Below are 20,357 nucleotides of genomic sequence, written 5' to 3'. Positions count from 1 at the left end.
AAACTGCAAAAAAATAAAAAATAATAATAAAAATACAACACATCACAACAAAATATACAGGGGGCGTTTGTGCGGCTTGATGGGAGTTTAGGCTCCATCATGATGATGATGTTGCTTATGATGATTGTTGGTTGTTGGGATGTTCCTGTATGAGTTGCTTAAAAGCTTCTGTTCTGTTTTGTTGTGTGTTTGATTATAATTTTGTTCTTTTTTCTATTTTACTTTTTACAGGAGAGTATTTTACTGATTTACTGTGTCTTTCTTGTGCTTTTTTCTAAATGTACATACATATATATTGGAAAAAAGTTAAGAATTTTAATTGTTTCTGCTTTTTTAGTTTTCTTTTTTTGTGTGTGTTTTTCATACAAGTTTTCCGGTTAATTTTTTCTTTAGAGATTTGTCGTAAATTTGTTGTAAATTGAAGTAGGGGGTTTGAAGTATGGTAATGTTAAATATAGTCAGACTTGTTCGTCGTTAGGCATAGCCATTTAATAATTTATTTAAACAAATAATTTACTTTCCGCCAATCATTATATACCTTACATTACTAGGACTAAGGACCCTAACCAATCTGTTAAGGGAATAGATTTCAATTCCAGCTTATGGTGGACTTACATAGCATACCAGTTTAGCTTACATGCTGCCATGAGTAGGTACTACATCACCCAAGGCTCTGGAAATGTTGCTAGAGATTCGCATAAACACTTATCTAATCTAAATAATACCCTCGTTGTTCTAAATAATACCATCGTTGCTCTAAATTGGAGGACAAAGTAGGCCTGGAGTTCTATATTTAAGACCCAGAAACAGAAATATACCGCTGTTTACACAATCACAAGACTATCTTCCAGGCAAAAGTCCGTGAAATAAATTGGATTAGAACAAAAAAGGCGCCTTTAAGGCTTAACATATTTATCAACCGCCACAAGGCAATTATGAGGCAACCCTAATGAGAAGCCTCCGCAAAATGGAAATGTCTGGGGTTATTACGATAGTACGTATTCTCAGTATACTCACTGGATTGCAGGCACAGCTATACAAAATAAGACGTGCGGATTCGGATCGCGCATCGTGAAACTATGGAGCACTTGTGTACCATTTTCAAAATTTTGCCGAAATTATATCCAATTGATTGAAAAATTCTTACAAATTCCATGACAAGAAGCGCCCTATAGTCGCCTAGGTGTATTTCTATCTACCAGACCTAAAGCATAGTTCACGATATCACCCTATTTCTCCACTGGTAAATATATTCTTGACACCTTTTTTTAACACAATTTAATTATAATATTACTTGTCTAAAATTTTGTGTTTTTTCTTTGCTTTGTATTTCAATATTGAAGAGATGTTATTTTGTGTAGAAAGAAAAACTTATAGCCTGAAAATTCTAACACTCTAACCACAAACTGTTGCAGCAGCAAAAATAATATTTTCGAAAAAATAAAAAGTTTTTTAAAAAAAGAGAAAAAAATTAAATCTGGTTTCTATGAATTCTTAAATATTTATACACTTACATAGTATATTTGTATGTACATACCTATATATTTTACGCACACCAAATTGTACATATTTTTGTACATAAAATATCCAGTAAAAAAATTATAATATCCCAACAAACATTAGCTATGGAATGACAGATACTAACAAAATATTGTCTTTCAATAATTTTGTCTTTTTTCAGGGACAATTTTTGTCAGAAACATTTACTTTAAATTACAACGAAATTGTTTGTTGGGCTACAATATTTTCCAAATCCCCATACATCATCAGTAATAGCAAAAACAACAAGAAGGAAAATAAAAACCTATCTCAACAAAAAATAAAAATAATTTGCTGTTGTTATGAAAAAGCGTTTATTTTTTTTTGTCTTAATCATCATCAACATCGTCGTCGTCATCATCATCTCAAGTCCATTCCCCTTGATCGTTATGGAAACGTATGTTGCTAAACTACTTTTTTGTGTGATTTTCTACAAATGCGTTTGTCTTTTCCTTTTTTCCAAAATAGAAAACAATTCTAACGATTTAGAAAAAAAGTAAATAAAAAATGTTGCTACAAGGAAATGAAAGGAAATTGTGGATGCAAGTAAAAAGTATGTGTTTATATTGGGTTGTTGTGATGTGATGGCGGGAGGTTTAAACATCCCAGTAATTGTTGATTTTGTTATTCCAAGTATTGACCAGTTTCTTTTCTTGTTCTTATTATATATTTTTCTCCTTCCTTACGTTTACTATTATTTTTTTATTTACTGTTTTTTTTGTTACATCTCAGAAAGATCCAAAGATGTTTTATATTTCTATAAAATTCTTGCAAAATTAAAAAAGCGACAACAACAAAAAATAATAAAAAAAAGAAAAAGTCTTAAAGAACTCGTAAAAGAAAAATATTCATGTGTAAATTGTTGGTTTGAAAATGTGTAGAAGTAGAAAAAATCGTAAAAAAACATTTCATATGAATTCTTTTTTATATTTATTTTCTTATAGCAATTTTTCAATTTAATTTGATTTTTTTAATAACTTGTAAAATTTTCTAGAAAATTTTATGGTTTAAAGTAAAAAAAGTTAGTTTGAGGCAAAACTATTTATTTCTTTTGAACTGAAATAAAAAACATTTTATTATACTTTTGAAAATACTAAAAGTTTTTAACTAGATTGCATCATATTTCGAAAAATAAAATTATTAAATAAAAGAAATTCAAGATTAAAAAAAAAAACTAGAGAAATCAATTTTTAAGTTTTAGTCTTTAAAAAAATATTCATTCATATAAACGGTACAATACTTTTTTAAATCTACCTAAGTATTGAGTAGTTATATAGAACATTTGTTGATATGATTTCAAATAATTTTTTGAGTGAAATCCAATTTTCAATTCTAATAACTCTCGAAAAATATCCCGTAGATTAAGTTCATTAAATAAAACGTGTAATAAAAAGTTGTATTTTTTAATATTAAATCTCCATAACTGACTTTGTTATACATTTTTTATTTTTATAAATTTAATAAATTTATTTCGAATAATTTAATGGGATTTCCCTGGTTTTTTATCATGACACAGATTTTAACTGAAATTTCTGTGATTCAAATGCCTTTTTATATTATTAAAAATTGGGTTTTTCAAAATGTGTTTTTGTTTTGCATTGCACTAGAAAATAAAAAAAAACAATTAAACCACAAAAATTTAAAAATATAATTCTTAAGAAAACATGTTATAATTAAATATATCGTTAGATAAAACTCAAAGGCCTTATGTACACATTTTGTAAAAGTTGAAATTAAGAAGATTCTGCAGAGTCAGGCATCGAAAATTTTAAACAATATTCTTTTTGACAATAATAGATTTTCTGTAAGAGTGATTTTATATGGGTCAATTTAAAGTAAATTTGGGATTAATCTTAAGAAAATTTAGTTCAAAGATTTTTTGTTTATGTCTATAGTCTCGTCTATAGTCTAGTCTATAGTCTACTCTGTAGTCTAGTTTATAGTCTAGTCTATAGTCTACTCTATAGTCTAGTCTATAGTCTAGTCTATAGTCTAGTCTATAGTCTAGTCTATAGTCTAGTCTATAGTCTAGTCTATAGTCTAGTCTATAGTCTAGTCTATAGTTTAGTCTAAAATCTAGTATATAGTCTAGTCTATAGTCTTGTCTATAGTCTAGTCTATAGTCTAGTCTATAGTCTAGTTTATACTCTAGTCTACAGTTTAGTCTACAGTTTAGTCTATAGTCTAGTCTATAGTCTAGTCTTTAGTCTAGTCTATAGTCCAGTCTATAGTCTAGTCTATAGTCTAGTCTATAGTCTAGTCTATAGTCTAGTCTATAGACAAGTCTATAGTCTAGTCTATAGTCTAGTCTAGTCTAGTCTAGTCTAGTCTAGTCTAGTCTATAGTCTAGTTCAAAATACACTTTCCAAAAGGATTGATCTTATGAAAAGTTTTTCCATGAAAATGGTTTTACATTTAAAGATACATATCTCTTCGATTTGCTTAGATATAGTGTACTTTTATCGTAAAATAAGCACAATTTTGGCATTTAAATGAGATCCTACAAATGTCTGTAGTTTTCAACAAAATTTTAAATTGAAGACAATTTAAGAATTTGAAATATCTTACATTACTACGGATTTCTGTTCTAATACTACATATGTATGTCATAAAATTCCGGAATTCTGTTGGGCTCTTTGCATAAAATCTTTAACACATTATTAATGTAAAATATTCAATAAATTATAAATATTTCTATTAAAATAAAATCTTTTGAAAATTAGTGTTTAATTTTCTAACAAAACTAATTTATGTTTCTTAAAAGTAATTTGCATTATTAAAACGCTACTTTATTTTGTAGCAACAATTGTTTGTCACACTTTGTATTTGGAAAAAAAGAAATAATATTTTTCAAATGATTCTTACACTAAACAAACAAAACATAAAACAATAGAAAACAATTTGTTAAAATAGCTTATGTTTTAAGTTGTTTTTGTGTTAAAAACAAAAACTAAACAAGGTTAAAATATAACGGTTATTTGCAGCTATTTATCTATAATTTAAAAAATAAACAAAATTTTTTTAATAAAAAATATAAATCATAAATTATGTGATTTAAAAACTGAAAAAATAAACGAATAAACAATAACAATAATAATAATGCTAAAATGTTATTAATAAAAAAGTGTGTGTAGTTTGCTTCTATTTAAAGGTTTTAATTTATTTTACCAACATTATTCATACTATATATAAATTTCCTCTTATTTTCTTGTTGTTTTTGATTTATTTAGAAATGAAATTAAGAAAAGATGAAAAAAAAAAATAATCAGAAATTCTTGAAATACCGTATACGAGATATTTATTGATTTTTTGCTTATTTGAAATTATGAAAAAGCGGCAAATATTTATTTTTTTAATTTGTGTTTTTTTGTTCATCTTTGGATTTTTTTCTTTGAAAGAATTTCTATGTTTTAGCTGTTTTTGTAGTTGTTGCTCCTTCTTGGTTGCTGTTGTTGTTTGGCTTTTACTTGCTGTCTGTAGTTGAACTCCTCTAAATTTTGTTGGATTTTTTTCATAATACTTTATTTTGAATAGAGCTTTTGTATTTGTCTGGAATTTGTGTTTTAATTTTTTTGTTTTTTTTTTTTACAAAAAAAGCGAAAAATTCATGAAAATATGTGAACCGAAAAAAACTTTTTCTCGTTGTATATATTTTTTGTTGTTTTTTTTTCATTTTAAAGTAAACATTTTTTAACTAAACAAAAAAAAAAGCAAAAATTAAATTCTAGCAGTTTGCAAAAAAAAAAAAAAAAAAAAAAATAAATAAATAAAAACAACAAAATTTTTTTATGCATTGAAGCAAAATATTTTATTTTTTGTTTCTGAGAGGTTTTCTGTCTTATCTGTTTTTATTATTTTTTGGGAATTTTTAAAATTAATTTTATTTAGAAAAACTTTTTTTGTTGAGAAATTCATTAATAATACAATATGCAGCTATAAGCATAATAATGGCAGAGGCAGAGAGCAAATTTTATATGGTAAAAAATTTAAAAATTAATTTTTTGTATTTGGTTTAGTTATAATTATTTGTTCATTTAAAATTCTTTCAAAAAAATATTCTATAAATTATGACAATTTTGTCAGAAGAGGAGGAGTTTTGATAGCTGAATACGGTGTGATAAATAACTCAGATCATTCTTAAGTCGAATTAGAGCATGCGGAATTTATACTATAAGTGTGTTTTAGTAATGGGTTAAGGAGCAGTTAAATTTGTCAATTTCTATCAAAAATATTAACAATGAACAAACAACAAGTTTGTATTACTTTTGTAAAATGTAAAATTTTAGAAAAAAATGAAAATAACATTTAAAACAATAATAATATTAAGATTTTCTTCTTCCGAATTGTTTATTTTATTGTTTTTGTTGATTGGTTTTTCTCGCTTATAACTTGGATTTATTTGCCAAAAAAAGTTCTTGGAAAAGCATGATTTTTATTTATTCTATAAAGTGAACTTTTTTCTAACGAATCTCATATAGAATACCACTCATTTCGCTAATGTGCAATTTTAATTGATTGCCAAAACAATTACGAAAGTTGTTAAAAATTAAACCTTTATTTCATATTTTAAGCAAACTACAATTTCGTATGTATTTATTTTTATTTTTCTGTATTTTTTTGGAAAAATATCAAAAAAAATCACATTTACCAAAAAATCATTTTACCTTTTTGTTTATAAATATTTAAATTTTTGAGGAATTTCAAAAATTTTCTAAATAAAAATTAATTTTCAAATGTATTTTGTGTTGTTTGTTTTTGAATAAATGGCACATACAGATGGACGTAGTTGATAGCAGTGGTCGGCGTAAAGAGAAAATTAAGTATTTGCCAAAGTATTTGAGGAAATATAGAGGTGATTTATGCTTAGATTAAAATATCATATACGATTAACGAAAGGATACAGAGACTTTTTTAAAATATACCATTTGATCTTCGATTTTTTTTCTAAATATAAGTGGCAATCACTGCTTTAAATCTTAGAGTAGTTATATGTACGTATGTATGTAAAAATGTTTATTTTTATGAACATTGAAAAATTGTATTTTAAACATAAGTATTCAAATAAACATTCATTAGCATACACAAACAACATATGAACATCAAATTTTCAACGTAAATGAAAACTGAAAGAACTAAAATTAATAATAATTTAAAATTTTTTTTCGAATGACAAAATAAAAAGCAAAATCAGGAAGATATCGGACTATATTTTTTTCATTAAAATCTTTAGGTAGATTTATAAACAAAAATCAAGTTATGAACACAAAAGTAAAAGTGTTATATTTGGCTATACTGAATCTTATAAGCCCTATATTAAATGATATGTACTTATTTCAAAGAAATATTGGGAATAAGAGTTGACGGATCAAGCTCTTCTGAATTAAAAATTCTATTATACACAAATTAAGAAAGAAGAAAAGAAAAAAAATTGTTAGTGTTTTTCTTACAAAATTTCAAATATTGTTTTACATTCTTCTTTCTGGATAAGGGACTATATTATTGAACAAATTAGTGCTAAGGTCTGCTAGGGTTAATTGTGGGACGACCCACAATTTATGTGGGTGGTGTGATTTATATTTTTTATGTTTACACGATTAGTATAAAACAATAACAAAGTAGGATGGAAACACAAAAATACATCTCTGATCTAATGCGACTTGATTGTTTTTTGAATCATTTCAAAAAATGAAGAGAACGATACGAATGTCTAATTTTCCATCCGTTCATTTCTATCAATGTCTGATGATTTCATCAGATCATCAGACCCTTTCGCACTCCATCCGTCGTACTCTTTTTCACAATTTTGAAAGATCATATAACTTGTGTGTGGGGCACAAACAATACCTATCAATGGAGAAAATCATAATGTTTGATTGTGGGTAAACAAATAATTTCCTTTGAAATTTAGACCTTTTTTACATATAACAATAAGTTTAAGTCGATCACATACATATGTGGCAATTCGGTCCTATGTTTTTTGTATTTTTTTTTATTTTCAAACATTAAAATTTTAAAATTCACGAATTTTTTAATAGTAGATCCATTGTAATGGATTTCTGATGTCTTTTATCATTAGTTAAATTAAAATTATTTTTTTTTCACTTCACTTATTTGTTTATAAGTTTTTTTTTGCAATATTTTAATTTTATTTTTTTAAGAAAACTGTTTTGTTTCATCGAAATATATATTTTTTGTTTTAAAATTGCGTAATTAAAAATGTATTTTAATCAGTTTTTTTTTTTTTTTTGATAATATTTTCTAATAATTTGTGTTATTTCATGGAAATTTGTTAATATGCACATAAATATACTTTATAGAAATATATAATTTATTTTACTTTGTTTATAAAACATTATATAAAAGGCAATTTTTTGTTAAATAAATTCACATTGAATTGAAAACTTTTAGATTTTGTTGATTTATTTTTTATTGATGAATATCATAATATTAAATCATATTAGACGAATATTTTCAGAAAAAACCAAAGCAATTCCCTTAAACTTTTTATATTTAATATTTAATTATTTTCCTAGTTTTTGTAAACATTTTATTTTAATTTAAACTGAATTGCGGTAAAATATTAAGAGTTTGAAATTTTAAACATTTTAAAACTTCTTATTAATGACAAAAATAAATGTTTAAATATTAATAATATGTTTTTTGCTGTTCTCTCACAAAAAGGCCAGTTTTTAACATAAAACAAAATGTAATGTTCAATTTAAACAAAAAACTAAATTGATCTGCTTTTTTGTTGGAAAATTAATATTAAACTAAAATAATGCACAAAAATATGATTTCTTCCTGAAGTTGTTTATTTTTTTTGCAAAAAAAAGACATTATGTACCACAATTTGTAGTTTTTCTTTAAATCTTATATGTATGTATATTTTATTATAATTTAAACAAAAAATAACTTAAGTGCTTTAGGGATTAACACACAGTTTTTAAAGAAAAAAAATATTTGAAAAACACGGTATGTAAAGTTTTGCTTTTTGTAAACAAACAAAATGCTATAAGGGAAGCAAAGCCTGTCGGTGTATTTATATTAGACTAGTCCCTTGAAAGTAGGTTTATTATTTGCGATTTTTATGTGATTTCAAATAAAAGATACAATTAATTTTCAATAGTCTTATAAAATTAAAATTGACAGAAAATTTTAATTGCAAACTATGTTATTGCAAAAAATTTATATAGGTCTATAAAAAAATCTTTAAAATCAGTTATAATTTCTTGGAAATTTCAACAAATCTACATATATTTTATTGACGGGTCTAATATAAATATGTATGTATTAGTTGTTTAGTGAGTGAGTATGTGTTTGGTTGGCAAGTTTGTAGACCATTTTTTCGTCTTCATGTTTGGCAATAAAATATGTACTTTTTTCTTAGTTTGCTGTATGGTACTACTACAGATAAAACAATAATAATAACAACAAAGGGAAATTTATTTATTTTTTTCTTTTTTGTAAAATTCGTTAGTTGGTTTCTCTGCATTTTCATTATGTTGACATTAATTTTGTTTTTTGTTTGTGTCTACTCTGTAATTTACACAAATGACATATAAAAACAAAATACAAAAAAAGTTTAAAAAAAATAAGCGAAAAAAGGGTTATTTTTAATTTTTTTCAAAAAGCCATAAGTGTAATTCATACATAAAAATATTTAAGGTTTTTTTGTAATTTTCGAAAAAAACAAAAAACTATTTGTACATATTATATGAATTATGCTTTATACATAAAATACTTGGTATATTGTACTAGATACAAAAAAAAAAAACGTATCTGTGTATGCGTTTGTAGAAAAACTGTTAAAATGAGGTAAAAACAGTTAAAATGAAAGTTCAAACACTGCAGTGAGCAGGAATAGTATGTGTGGACTTTTAACAAAACATTACGTTTTTCAAAAAAATAAATAAATTGGCAAAAACTTTACGGTTTTTTGTTGCTTTCAATCGAGAATATGTCATGGTCTAAGGCTGAAGTAATAATTTACATATACATATTTTTTTCCAATTTCCCAATTCCCTTCCTTTTATAGGGTTGTTTTTATATAAAACTCGAAAAACTAAAAGTCCAGACAAAGCAGTTTTTGGAAAATACATACAATCATTATTTGTTTTTATTTTCATTAAGATCGAATAACATTAGTCTTTCTATATACATATACATACCTATGTCGGTATGTAATGAATCAAAAGAGTTTCCGGAAATGTAGGTAAAACTTTATTGAAAACATGTTGAAAATGTTAATTAAGTGGAAGCACTTATTCGTAGGTTCACCTTCTGGGATCGACGACTTAAATATAAAGATCACTCACTTAAAGATCACCTCAAACGCTCACAAATAAAATTCTATCCGTATTCCATCAGAGCGTTAAATCATCGGTGTAGCTCTATTTAATTGTAAAATATCATCATATTTCGAAACTGATATAAATATTAGTAGTAAAGTTCCAATAATGTTTGTTAGGTTCAAAAACATCCCAGCAAAAAAAGATCTTTCAAAAAGGCGAAAAAGATGTAGAATTTACTCCATGGAAGTACTGAAAATACCTAAAGAAGTTATGATTTTAAAACCTCAGCAAAAAAAGTGTGGAAAAAGATGTAGTATTTTCATTAGAACTAGTAACTCGAAGAGCTTCAAATTCGGGTGGAAAACCTATGAAATTTACATTAGCGTGTCATTGGAGGGATGCTGTTCATTTTGGAACAACATATAATCTTAGTTAAAGAAGCAGTTAAAAACCGATATTTGGATGTCAAAAATAAATTTCCTTAATTGCACTCTTATGGAAATTTTACTGGTTTTTCACCAAAACTTAAAGTACTTCAAATATGTTGTTTGTAAGACTTTTCTACTTTTACTGGGGTTTCATTTGTAAAGAAATATTTGGTTTATAAAAGCGAATAGTATGTAATCGCATTTTTAGATGTGATTAGGATGTAGTTTGTAAACTATGACATCAATTATTTTTTGCTGGGACAGGCCTGTCATAGGTGGGATGTCCTTTTTTTTTGATTACAAATTCACTACATCTGAAGTCATTCTTAGGAAATAATTTTTATGTTCTTTTATTGGAAGTTGTTAGGAAGTGAAATTTTAGTATTATATTAATGATTTTTAAGATTTTAAACTGATTTTAAATTTATATGTATGTATATTTTTAATACATAATAGGAAATGTTGATATCCAAAGGAAAAAGAAGCACAAAAAACTGTTGGTTTTTTTTATTTAATGAAAAAATTCCACGTTTTTCTATGTCGAAAAAAGTGTGTTTGAAAAAATTATACCCATAATACACTTGAAAAAATATTTAATGTGACGACAGTGCTTGTGGCTATTAAGAAGCCAGTTGCAGGAGGGCCTGTATGTCTTTTAGGAGCGTTAGGTTTTTCGGTGTTGATCCTTAAAACATGAATTTCACGTAACTTAGTGCGAACCACTGTCATCGGGTTTTGACATAGTGTTTATGCCTCATCGAAACTCATGACATTTTCAATGTAAAGTTACGCACAGCTCCATATAGTTTAGGCCTTGGGTCATCACTGAGTGCCTGGGTTGTGTCTGTTGCAACATCAGATAATAATGCTATTATCTGATGTTGCAACGTATTAGGAGCTGACGCCAATTATATATCTTCTTCGCCCGTTTGTCTGAATTTCATAATAATTTCATTAATTAAAAAGTTATATTCTAATTATTTTAATATGACATTCTGTCAGTGTAGATTTGCTTGGTAGAATAAAAAACAGGAGCACCTTTTTTCATTATTATCATGACATAAAAATCGATATTTTCAGAAAAAAAGGATAAAATTGCAAAAATAAAACATGGTAAAAATGAAAAATTTTTTTATTAAAAAAACTCAACAAATATCTTTAAGCAAAAAAGTATAAACGAAAAAAAACAACTACAAATACAAAAATTAAAGCGAAAAAATAATAACAAAAAATGGTCGTTATTTTTTCATTTTGCTGTAGCTCTCTACGTTTTTCTTGCTTTCTACGGTTTTTGTAGTTGTTGCTGCTGCTGCTGTCATTTTTTTATATATATTTTTTATATGTTGTAATGGCATTTTTTGTATTTTTATAATTTTTTTCTCCAAAAACCTCTCCAACCCCACCTTCTACCCAGTCCGTAGTCGTCGTCGACTTCTTCTTCATCGTTCTCAGTATGTTTGTATTATTTTGTGTTTTTTATTATTTTTTTTTAACGAGAAATGAACACAAAAGCCCAAACAAACCATCCAAGCTGTGATGGAAAAATATAAAAGAAAATTTTTTCCACGCGATTCAAAAAAAATGGAAAAAATTAAAAATAAAAAAATCAAAAGCTTTAGATGAAAAAAATTAAGCTGAAAAAAGAACGGTTGAGTGGCATTTGTAGGAATATCAGCAATCTTTTTTTCCTTTTTTTTATTTTGCAAAAATCTAAAGTTTATGACTAAGGGTTTTCTTATATGTGTAAATGTGTGCATGTGTGTGATATCTTTTATTTCTAAAATTTTATAAATAAATATTTTTGAAGAGGACGTAACCCTCTATTATATTTTAGCTATTTAAAAAAAAAGGGATTCGAAAAAAGAAGAAAATGTCAGGAAAATTGTGTTATTTGTGTGATAAAAATAAAACATCTTCTCCACCCTCCGAATTTCTTGCTTTATTTATATGGTTTAAAGAAATTGAGAACAAAAAACTAGGGTCGAATCTATAATTTTTTTTATTTATTAAAAAATCGAGCTTTTGTAGGAAAAGTTAATTAGTTAGCAAGTTAGTTAGTTAGTTAGTTTGTTAGTTTGTTAGTTTGTTAGTTTGTTAGTTTGTTAGTTTGTTAGTTTGTTAGTTAGTTATTGCAGTCTTTATGTCTTCAGTGAAGTGATTTGCACACCTATTTTTCTCTCCGCATATGTACTCATACATTTTTACTAAGTATTGCTTTATTATAGCAAAAACTACAATGAAAATAAAATTGGGCTAAATAATGTGGGTGGATATTTTTTATATTTTTTTTTCTTTTATTATTTTTAGGCTATAAAAAAGGACATGCCTTTTTATAGCTTGAAAAAATATTTTTGCTTCTTGTTTTTGGCAAAGTTGAAATATCCTTTTGGATTTTTTCCTATTTTTTCGTTAAAAGTATGTGTTTTGTAGCTTTTTTTTGGTAATTTTGCCTTGGCAGCTTTTCAAAAATACCATATAAAATCAACAAAAATGTTAAGAGGAATTTCAAACTAGAAAAAATTTCATTTTGTAAAATTTTTTCTACAGAGTTTTCTTGTTTTTCTTGTACTTTTTTTAATAGTATAAGGATAAAAGGATGTTTCAATGTGATAAAATGAAAAATTCTGACATAAAATAAAAATGAAAAATATATGTATTAAAAAAGAAATTTATATTAAAAAATGTTCATTTATTTACGGGATTAAATAAAGTTGCTTTAATAAAAAAATATACAGGGTAGTTAAATAAAATGGGTAAGATGAACAAGAGATCTTGGTTTTTAAGTTCCTTTAAAATTTAATCCAAAATTATAACTGATATCGGAACTTTAAAAATGGTCTTATTAAAACATGGAAATATTGTTTGAAATATGGCTTCTAGTTAAGAACCAATCAGAATTTATTTTCCCATTTGTGTTAACTATAAAATCTTTTTGAATATTAAATTTAATACAAATTTTACATTTGCTTCGATTTAAAACACTAACAAACAATCAACTTCTTAGTTTTTCATGCAACCACCTGTATTCTTGAATTACGTATACATTTTCGTTTTAATGCAACAAATATTCCTTTTTTACTTTTTGCAGGTGTAGCATAATTAAAGAGAGAAAAAAAAATTATGGAAAAATACCCCTTTTTTTTAGATAGAATTACTTTTATATACGACGTTCGGTATTGTAAAAAAATTTCTATAAAAAAGTTAAATTTTATGTTACTTTTTTCATTTAAAATAATGTCATTGCTTACAGGTCCTTCACATTAAAAAGAAATAAAAAAATAGTAGAAAAAATCTATGAAAAAACTTGTACTGAAACAGAGTCATTAAAATAAATTCAAAATAATTTACAGCAAAAATTAAAATAAAGGACACAAAATGCTACAACAAAAAACCCTTTTATGAGTTTTGTTTTTTTCTGGCAGTTTCCAATGCATTTAGTTTTTGCTTTTGTTGTTTTTGGCTATTTTTATTTAGTGTGGGCAGTGATGATAAGGGTGGGAAGGGCTGAAAAACAAATTATATACTCTCGGGCACTAACACCAAAAAAATTTACCAATAGTGTATTAGATTTTTACTTTTTAAAAATGAAAAAAGTATACATACATATACATATGTACATATATCTTAAGTTCTTTTAAAAACTTTATACCTACTTGGATCTACATTATGCTAAATTTAAGATAATTTTGCGTTATGAACATGAATGAAAAATGGCCCAAAAAATAACTCTGTATGGAATGCAAAATCGTGTTTTTTACCCCTCTCAGAACTTTCTTGCTTTATTTTATGATTCCCAAAATAATTTATTATTAAAAATTTCTAATTATTTTAAAAAATCATTTTCTTACTTCAAATATATCTATAATTACTCGAATAATAGTTTTTGTCCGTATATGATAAAACGAACTTGTTGTCAGCTATGGTCAAAAAAGTTTAATTTTTTCAACGGCCGTTTAAAATTTCCAATTTCAGTTTTTTGAAACTTTGTTAAACTAATTTTAAAATGTTTAGAAGATCTCATAGGGATTTATGGATTTTATGTTATCTTTCTGAAATGCTTATTATGTGCACATTGCGATTCCTTTACAAAAATGTCCAAAATTTATTACTAAATGGCCAAATTTTAGCAACAGCTAAAAAAATCGATTTTGTTTTCCTTCATACAAGCTTGGAGCACTCTAATGTACAGTAACTCATTTTCATGGCCGTAATTCTTAAGAATTTTCCAATCAGTATTCGCGAGGAATATTATACCCGGAAGAATATCACTTCCTCGGTATACCTAACCGCACGATTTTCAAATTTTTATTACATGGAGTTTGACAAACATAAGGGTTATGCCATGGGTAAAAAAAGTGCTCCAAAGTTTTACTGTTTTACATTAATCTGAGTACGCACGTCAAATTTTGTATAACTGGTGCAACTCAGTTTTTTAGAAAATTTCATGTCTTGCTCTCATTAGGGTCTTTGTGGTTATACCCATGGGATTCTCTCAACTATATTTTTAATTCAATCTCACTTGTGTAGAATGGTTTTGCGTTCGTCAATTTAACTACCTCGATTTCCCAGCTCTTTAAAGCTAATACATTCGCCTTTCGTTGCCGACTACTCCGAGCGGCCTGGTACCTATATAATTCAAACAATACCTATGGGAAAGTGTTCTAACAATCCATACAATACTACTGCCTGTTAAGACATATGGGCGCCATATTTATTCCAATCCATTTTACGCATTGCTCGCACTTAATTAATCCATGCATTACATTGGAGTAGTCCCAAAACTACTCCCTTGTTTAAATTATGGGATTACTTGATCCGCTATATGGTCCCATGCAATTCAGGCCATGGAACATGTTGTTTAAAAAAAATAAACATGATCCATACCTGTATTATAAAGGAATACCTAACGGATCATGTACTCCAAATTACAAAATTTGGAAAGGGTTACTTAGTACGAGTTTTTCTGATAAAGATAATCTTCATTCTTTGGTTAGACCTGGTTTAATATATGTTTCATGTTTTTCAGTTATCAATAAAGTTCCTTATTATCTTAGTTTAACTGAGTGTAATTGGTCAATTAAACTCAAGTTATAAGTGAGAAAACACAATTAATAATAACAATAAAACAATGATTTTGGAAGAACAAAAACTTAATATTTTAAGTAAATTGCAATTTTCTGATTTGTTTTGTTTTATTTATTATTGTTTTAAATGTTTATTTAACATTTTTCTAAAATTTTCTATTTTACAAAAGTATTGTTTCAAAAAAACAGCTGTTCATGTTTATGTTTTTGAGTAAAAACTTGGCAATACTAACAAAGTTAACTGAGCTTAAATCTTAAACTCAAAATCGCAATCATCGTTTAAAGTCCGCCTAAATTTGTACCAAGTTTAATCTAACATCAAGTTAAGCCTAGTTTAACTGAGTAGTAAGAAACTCGTCCTTACAAAAATATTTCCAAACTAATTTTTGAAAAATAATTACAATTTATATGAAACACTTTTCAAATAGTTTAAAGTATTTTTTTAAAAATGTAATTTTTACTAATAATGAAATTTTTGAAAATCTTTTTTTTTATATTGAAAACTTTGCAGAAAAAGAAGATGATGTCATAAAATGTCAACATTTGTTTCGTTTATACACCACCTCTACTTATAAAAAATTCTTAAATTTTATTAAACATAAAAAAGAAAGAAAAAAACAAATTGGTAAAAAGGAAAAGGAAAGAATAATATGTCAGTTCCTATTAATGTTGTTTAGTTTTTTATAACATTTTCTTCATAATTTTTTTAAGTTAACATTTTTTATGTTTAATATTTATTTTTCTACCTCGTTTTTTAAGCAAATTCAGCATCACATTTGTTAAAAGGCAACCCCTTTTTGGTGTATTCCAAAAAAGCAAAACAAAAAAAATTAAAAAAATAAACATAAAAATTATGTGAATTTTTTTTTAACCCAACAGTTTTTTTTTAACCCATTGTCATATATTTTAAGATGAGTGGGTGGTGAACGGGGTTAATAGTGGATTTTGGTTGGGTTCTACTTCTTTTTTGTGTTTGTGTTCGAATGAATGGTGGCTTGCAAGGTACGAACGAGTAGTAGCACACATATTTTATATGAGTACTAAGATTTTTTTATATACAATATATTTCTCACAAATTTTTATATATTTTTCAGTTTTTTTTTTAATAAATTTTTTTACGTTTTTTATATATATTTATATAAACACATACATATATTTTTGTTCGTTCTCTGGTTTTATGAAAGTTTTTTATGTCGCATTTTTATATTTTTAACGAGAGGATTTTTTTGCTTTAAAATTAAAATAAAAAAGTTAAAGAAAATAAAGGATGAATACATCCTGTAAAAAATATATATTTATGTATATGTATGTATATTGAAATTTATTTTGATGGACTTTTTCATATTTATTGGTCGTCTTTTTTCGAAAAGGGGATAGTTGAGTTTTTTCTGGTCATTATTAAAATTTTTTTATTTTAAATATTTTTATTAAAAAACGTTGAATCGAAAGCGGGTGATGAATACACTTTTTTCTTATTTATTAAAAACATTAATCGTCCTCACTATGTACTGTCTGTCATCTTACGAATTCGAATTCAAATCTAAATTATAATTTCGAAATATTTAATTTTGAAAATATGTTAATTTTTTATTATCAATTTACAAATAAAAAATAATAATCTTTTAAATTCTTTTTATTTTAGCTGAAGAAAAAAATAATTTCAAAATGTTGCCGCAACAGTATTGTTTGCGGTGGAAATACCATCACAGTAATTTACAGACCATGTTCTCTCAGCTATTGGATCGTGGTTGTTTTTGTGATGTTACATTGGCCTGTGAGGGACAATTGATTAGAGCCCACCGAGTGGTGCTGTGTGCCTGTAGTACATTTTTCGATACAGTCCTTACCAACTACGCTAGTGAACGAGATCCCATTATTATAATGAAGGATATAACGTTCGCCGATATTAAATGTTTAATTGAATTTATGTACAAGGGTGAAATAAATGTGGAACATGTAAGTTTTGTTGTTGATATTATGATGAAAATATTTATTAATTTGATAAAACTTTCAGGCGAGTCTAGCATCTTTACTTAAAACTGCCGATGATCTCAAAATAAAAGGTCTGGCCGAAGTAACTTGGCGAGATGATGAGGATATTCCTCCACCACCCACACCACAAACAGAATTCCATTCACCATCACAGTCGCGCAATCGCTATGATAGTTATGGTCACGAAGCACAACATAGATCTCAAACGCCGGATACGGAACGTGAACAGAAAACACCATCACCCAAACATTCGACCACAGCTACGCGCATGCCCACACTGACTCCCATACCAACATCGGCGGTATCAATAGTAGCTGCTGCCAGTTCGCCAATTGATTCATATTTGGGACCAAAACGCAAACGGGGTCGACCACCATTGGATGATGCCTACGATGTGTTCAATGTGTAAGTGAAATTTGATAATAACTTAATCTGCTAAAATCATTTATACTAATTTGCTTAATTCTGAATTTCAGAAGAAAATTAGGGCATTATTCCGAACCAGGCGATAGTAGTGCATACTTAGAAGGATCTCAGTGCAATGATGAACAAAACAACCACGGCGCTACATCTCAGCATTCCAGACCAAACTCCCCGTCAGCAGCATCCGTTGTTTACCAACAACATATCCAACAGCAAAAACAACGTTTACGTTATCGACCAACACGAGTCCAACATGAAGACGATCTAATGGATGATGAATCGGCCACAGAACCGGAATGGATAACTAGTTCATTAGAACATGAAAATGAACAAAAGGATCCATTGGATCAAGGGGAAGAGGACGAAGAGGAACTGCGAGATATAAAAGAAGAAAATGAGGAAACTGCAGCTAACAAACGGAAAACGGAAAAACATTCTAAGGAATCTACACCAGAACATCCAAACATGAAGGCGCTAAAACGCAAAAGCTCTAAAGAAGAAGCATTGCAGCACAAATCGGAAAACGAGGATGAAGTAGAAACAATGGATCCAGCTAATGTGCCACAAACTGTGGAAGAAATAGAAACGGTACAACAGTCAACAAAAGAGAAATCAACATCTTCCTCAACAAATAATAATTCATCCGCATCAGCTACACCTTCTTCGGCATCATCGCCATCCACAAGTGCAGCTCACAAGTCTTCAACTTCAGCGCATCATCACCATTCTCATCATTCTCACCATTCCCACACACATTCTCATCATCCTCAACCAGCACCACCACCTCTTCACCATCCACATCATTATGGCAAATATGTACCGGAAGGTTATTTGATCAATGAACACGGCATCCTAATGACTCACGACTTTATACATGCTCCGACGGCTTCAATACCAACATCATCGTCTTCAGCTTCCAATGGTCATCATCCGGACGAATATGTCGATATAAAAATGGAGGAATTCAATGAGGCCGAGTTACGTTTGACAACAGAAGAAATGTCTCAGTGGCAGGATGTTATTAAAATGGATGACTATTTGGCTAAAGGCAGGCGGCCCCAATTCTGGGAGGAACCTTTTACGCGAAGAGTAAGTACAGGATTTTATCCTTACTAATCTATTGTCCTTAATAAACATGATATATTGTTATTTTTTTATTCAATATTGTGGTGTCAATCTGTTTTTGCAGGTTCTTGATGCCATAAAGAATAAAAGACTTGAAATGAAAAAAGCAGCTCGTATTCTGGGTGTATCATATGGTACACTTTATGGACGTTACCGTGAAGTATATGGCTGTCTCAAACATCCGTATAGGTTGGTAGTTTTAAAACATTTAAATTTTTTAATAATTTAAAATTACTTCTATTTACAGTAGTACATCATTAAGACCATCGCAAAGCAGCGCTTTAACTGTGCAACCCAGATTTGATATTGTATGGCCCTCACCGAAACCGGGACAATTGGGTAAGTTTTCTAAATTCGGGTTAATATAAACAAATATAAATATTTCATTAATATATATATTTTTTTAATTTAATTGCAGATATTGGTAAACTAAGACCGAAAGACTTAAGTGAACTTTGGACTCGGCCGCAAATGTGAAAAAAGTTTCCCCACTACGCTTTGCACACAAAGACAAAAAAGTAAACAATATGTTTTGTTCATTTTTTAAATAACTTTTTTTGTAAATAATATGAATTTAATAAATTAATTTTAAGAAAACAAGTATTTAAATCTTTAGCTAAGTTAATCCAAAATCCCAAACTTTACTATAAACAAATAATATTAAACAAACTAAAATAAAATATCTAAACAATTTTTAGTAAATTATGCAAACAACTTTTGAATAAAAGACATTATTTAGTGTGAGGCTAGAATTTAAGTATTTTTGTATTATTCCTTTATGATTTATGTGTGTATTTATGTGTTTTTTGTTTTACTTATTAAATACAATTAAATAGAAAATTAATTTTCCTCTAAAAAAATAAAGTTAAAGATAAGATCTATAATTGGCTCTGTTTTGTTAAACGAATAGTTTTTTTGGAATCAGATTTTTTAATCACAAAAATTTGTGTTTTAAGAAAAAAAAGTGCTTAATTTAAAATAAAAAATAGCGCATATCTAAAATGTTATTTTCGAAGACATTTATTTTCGATACTAAAGCTTATTCAATCACAATGTGGTATTTTCGGCTCTAAATGTTCGTATCTGTCTTAGAAACTGATAATTTCGTTTTACAGAACAGCGCAGAATTATTCTACAAATATTGGTTGTTATAGGTTGGAATACCTAATAAACTATTTTCTCCAACTTCAGATAATTTGACATTTAAATCTGAAAACTTAGTTTACATAGTGTCGACCTATAACTATCAATATAATGAAACAAATATTATTTCCACATTTATATGTATTTATTGATTAAATTAAAAGAAGGAAACAATATAAAAATTGCAAAAAACATGATATTAATGTTTTAATTTTGAATGTCATTGTAATAAAATAAAAACAATATGTCATAAATTAATAAATACACTATGATCGAATGCTTTACTTTTTTCCTTAAAAAAATTCAAAAATTAGCTTTGTACTTGATATTTG

General features: G+C 27.2%; 1 protein-coding gene across 2 annotated transcripts in view; it reads left to right on the top strand.

Moving 5' to 3' along the window:
• The window catches only part of LOC111678910 (protein tramtrack, beta isoform), a 29,023-nt gene extending 8,759 nt beyond the window's left edge, over positions 1 to 20,264 (top strand). Inside the window, exons 2-7 of one of the 2 annotated variants that reach the window (XM_046946165.1) lie at positions 16,985 to 17,298; positions 17,357 to 17,739; positions 17,811 to 18,846; positions 18,947 to 19,071; positions 19,133 to 19,221; positions 19,301 to 20,264. In XM_046946165.1, coding sequence (XP_046802121.1) covers positions 17,008 to 17,298; positions 17,357 to 17,739; positions 17,811 to 18,846; positions 18,947 to 19,071; positions 19,133 to 19,221; positions 19,301 to 19,359 — 1,983 coding nt within the window. In that variant the 5' untranslated portion in view covers positions 16,985 to 17,007 and the 3' untranslated portion in view covers positions 19,360 to 20,264. Of the gene's footprint in view, positions 1 to 16,984; positions 17,299 to 17,356; positions 17,740 to 17,810; positions 18,847 to 18,946; positions 19,072 to 19,129; positions 19,222 to 19,300 lie in introns of both variants that reach the window. The other variant, XM_023440362.2, reaches the window with a different exon arrangement.
• Positions 20,265 to 20,357: the final 93 nt, after the last annotated feature.

The sequence above is a fragment of the Lucilia cuprina genome, chromosome 3, assembly GCF_022045245.1.
Source record: "Lucilia cuprina isolate Lc7/37 chromosome 3, ASM2204524v1, whole genome shotgun sequence".
NCBI classification, from domain to species: domain Eukaryota; kingdom Metazoa; phylum Arthropoda; class Insecta; order Diptera; family Calliphoridae; genus Lucilia; species Lucilia cuprina.
This window is presented reverse-complemented; position numbering and strand designations above follow the sequence as displayed.